A 3,311-nucleotide genomic window follows, 5' to 3' on the forward strand; every position below is an offset into this window, starting at 1 on the left:
GAGGCAAAACCTCGCCGGGAGGGGAGGGGAGGGGAGGGGGGGCAATGCTCCCTCTAAGCTGTGGAGTCTTGTGAACAAAAATCCTACTTTGTGAGCTGCTGGCATTAAAGTTGAGAGTGAGCGATTTGGCTGCTGCATCAATTAGTTTGCTCTGGAGTCATCCGGAGCTTAACAAACTGTTGAGCTAGCTCAGACTTACTCAGCTTAGAGGGAACACTGGAGAGGCGCTGCGCTCGTTGGCTCCCCGGGGCGTGCAAAGGGCTTGGGCTGAAGGGGACTGTCTGGTGCCTCCCATCATTTCCTCGCCCCCACCCTGGCCGCCCACTCACCAGAGCTCCCCCCGACCAGCAGGAGAGCAACTCCCCCTAACAGCAGCTGCAGACTGTGCTGGGCTGCGCTCATTGCCGGAGCCTCTCCGCGCCGTCGGTGCACCCTGGCCCCCGGGATGAGGCGTGCTGGAAAGCGGAACCTGCGGGGCATGGGGAGGAGTTTGCATAGAGCTCTGGCCTCGGCTCCTCCTGCCAGCCTGTGGGTGCCGGTGGGTGGCTGGGCGGGGAAGGGAGCCTCACGCCTCAGCCTGCTGGGCTCTTCCAAGCGAGTCCCGGCCCGCTCCCCGCCCGGCACCATCTTCGGACTCCGGCCACTCCACTGCGCTGAGGGAAGGAGGGAGGGGAGTGGAGGGAGGAGGGAGAAGCGCCCCCCGGGGGAGGCTGAGCCCCTTCCTGAAAAGTTCGGGAGGGTCTGACGCTCCTCAGCCCCCCTGCAGTTTACGCGCCTGCACGCTGATCAAAGAAATCACCTCAGAAAAGCTATCCTAGAAAACTCTGGATGCCCATCCTCTCTTCATGGTGGCGAAGAAAGAACTGGGGGAAGAGCGCTCTCCCTGCCTCCATCACGTGAGCCTTTGGGCAGGAAAAGCAGGGCTCAAGATGGAGGGGAGAGGGAGCCCTCCTGGGCTCTGGAAAATTCTAAATCCTTTGGAAGCTCATTCTTCCATGTAGGACTGCAGAAACCACAATGACAAACAATATAATTTCAACATGGCAGCCTTAGTTTTCCTTTGAGTGCAACTATGATTTACCTGCATGCCAATAATGGCATAGATGAAGAACAGCATTGCTATAAGGAGACACACATATGGCAAGGCCTGCAAGAGAGAAAAGGGGAAATAGAAACAATAATCAATAATGCATGTGAGAGCAATCCTTCTTTGCAGATGGCTAAAAGTAGACAAGGATCTACCCACAACTTTGGTGCTACAGGGAAGACTCCCCCTCCCTTCATGCATTCCATAAAACATACAAAGCAAACATATTAGGAGAGAAGGTGGATGGGTGCAAAGCAATCACTCTGCAGTTGGGAGTGGCTGGTGTGGCCCATCCTACCACTGGTCACATGATAATGTGACCATGGGGGTGAAGGCAAACATAGAAATGTATGAATATATATGACAGATATATCTGCCCAATATATAGGACGGATGGACTCACATTCAATGCTCCCTCTAAGATGTGGAGTTTTGTGAACAAAAATTTTACTTTGTGAGCTACTGGCATTAAAGTTGTGAGTGAGCAATTTTTCTACTGTATAAATTAGTTTGCTCTGGAGCTATCCATCCTAAGACAAAAATGTGTAAGCCAGAGGCTAAAAAACTGAGCTAGCTCACACTAACTCATCTTAGAGGGAACATTGCTCACATTCTAGTAGTATCTGAAGAAGAGAGCAGTGACCCACAAAAGCTCATACCCTACCATAAATTTTGTTAGTCTTTAAGGTGCTACTGGATCCTTACTCTTTTCTACTGCTATAGAAATTTATGAGTACTGTGTTAAAATGAAAAATCTCCTATGACCACCTTAGAACACTATGTCTATGTTAGATGCCAGAGATCTCCAACTGGGAGCGTAGTACCTATAGAATCTCCCATGACAGCTTGCTGAAAGAAGAAGCTGTTGACCATTCTAGTGATAAAATACTGCCGTTTCACTACTGAGGGACAAACCAGATCCTTGCAATGGAAGTGCTACCTTGAGGAAAGGAATCTGCATTCTGCACTAAATTATTAGTATGATTAATCCTCCTCCTCCAAGAGACCAGGGTGGCACTCACAGTCCTGCTCTCATTTTGTCCTCACAATAATCCTGTGAGGTAGTGATTGACAGTGACTAACCCAAGATCATCACTTCGTGTGTTCCATGGTCAAATGGGAGATTTAAATGAGGGTCTAATTTTATGCTCTCCTGATCATTTTGTCCCCTCCCCCTCCTCTGCCCACGAGGTGGCTGGGCAGTCTGGAATTGGGGGGGGGGGATTTTTAGTTCACCCTCTGGAGTTTTAATTTATCTACTGGTATGAACCTTTACCTTTACTTTTTATTAAAGTATTTTATTTTTATAGTGCTGTTTTTATTCATTGTTGTATATCGCCCAGAGCCTTGTGGTAGCAGGGATGGGCAATTCAGAAACAGTAGTAGTAGTAGTAGTAGTAGTAGTAGTAGTAGTAGTAGTAGTAGTAGTAGTAGTAGTAGTAATGTCTTACTGGCTTTTCCAAAATGCTTGGCATACCCTCCTTTCAGACCAACACATACTTCTATTACTCACCTAGCACAGAAATACTTCACACCTTCACTTTATACTGTGGTTAGTGTTCCATCTGTTTCAATTCCCTAAGACTTCCTCCAGTGTGAATGCTTGGGTTCCCCCCCCTTTCTCATATGTTCTACTGTTCTATCCCCTTCTCTTTTCCCATTAACCATAGTCTGTTCCCTCTACACCTTTCTCATGAGAAAGGAATGAATCCTCATTCACAAGATCTCCTTCTACCATCTTTCAGATTTTAAGGAGGCTCATACCACCTTAAACACATGCAACGAAAGGGAAGCAGTCTTCTCATGCTTCAGCAAGAAGCCCCTGTAGGGGTAGCTATATTACTCTGTCACCACAGAAACAAATATGAGTCTGGTGGTACTTCAAAATCTAACAAATTTTTATTCCAGAATAAATTTTTGTGGATTAGATCACAAGTGGTTTTTCACTATGCTGATATTTTATGTAAGGGGTTTGACAAAAATAAGAAAAGAGCAAGCCCAAAGGGCCATGAAATGCAGGAAGTACAGGGTGAAATGTTCTTATGTAAAATGCATATCAAGAAAAATATTAAAAACCATTAAATAGTTATGGTAGTTTAGTTAAAGCGTATAATGGACAGAGAGTTCCATGTTTGGCTAAGAGTTAACACCTACAGCGAGTAAGAAGTTCCAAGTCCAAATGGGGGAGGGTAGGAAAAAAAGAAACCTTTTAATGAATTCCGTT

General features: G+C 46.5%; 1 protein-coding gene across 1 annotated transcript in view; it reads right to left on the reverse strand.

Moving 5' to 3' along the window:
- The window catches only part of CACNA1B (calcium channel, voltage-dependent, N type, alpha 1B subunit), a 562,801-nt gene that overhangs the window by 61,601 nt on the left and 497,889 nt on the right, over positions 1-3,311 (reverse strand). Inside the window, exon 35 of the mRNA XM_015421148.1 lies at positions 1,082-1,147. Coding sequence (XP_015276634.1) covers positions 1,082-1,147 — 66 coding nt within the window. The remainder of the gene's footprint in view (positions 1-1,081; positions 1,148-3,311) is intronic.

The sequence above is a fragment of the Gekko japonicus genome, unplaced genomic scaffold, assembly GCF_001447785.1.
Source record: "Gekko japonicus isolate JY-2015 unplaced genomic scaffold, Gekko_japonicus_V1.1 scaffold40, whole genome shotgun sequence".
Classification (NCBI taxonomy): domain Eukaryota; kingdom Metazoa; phylum Chordata; class Lepidosauria; order Squamata; family Gekkonidae; genus Gekko; species Gekko japonicus.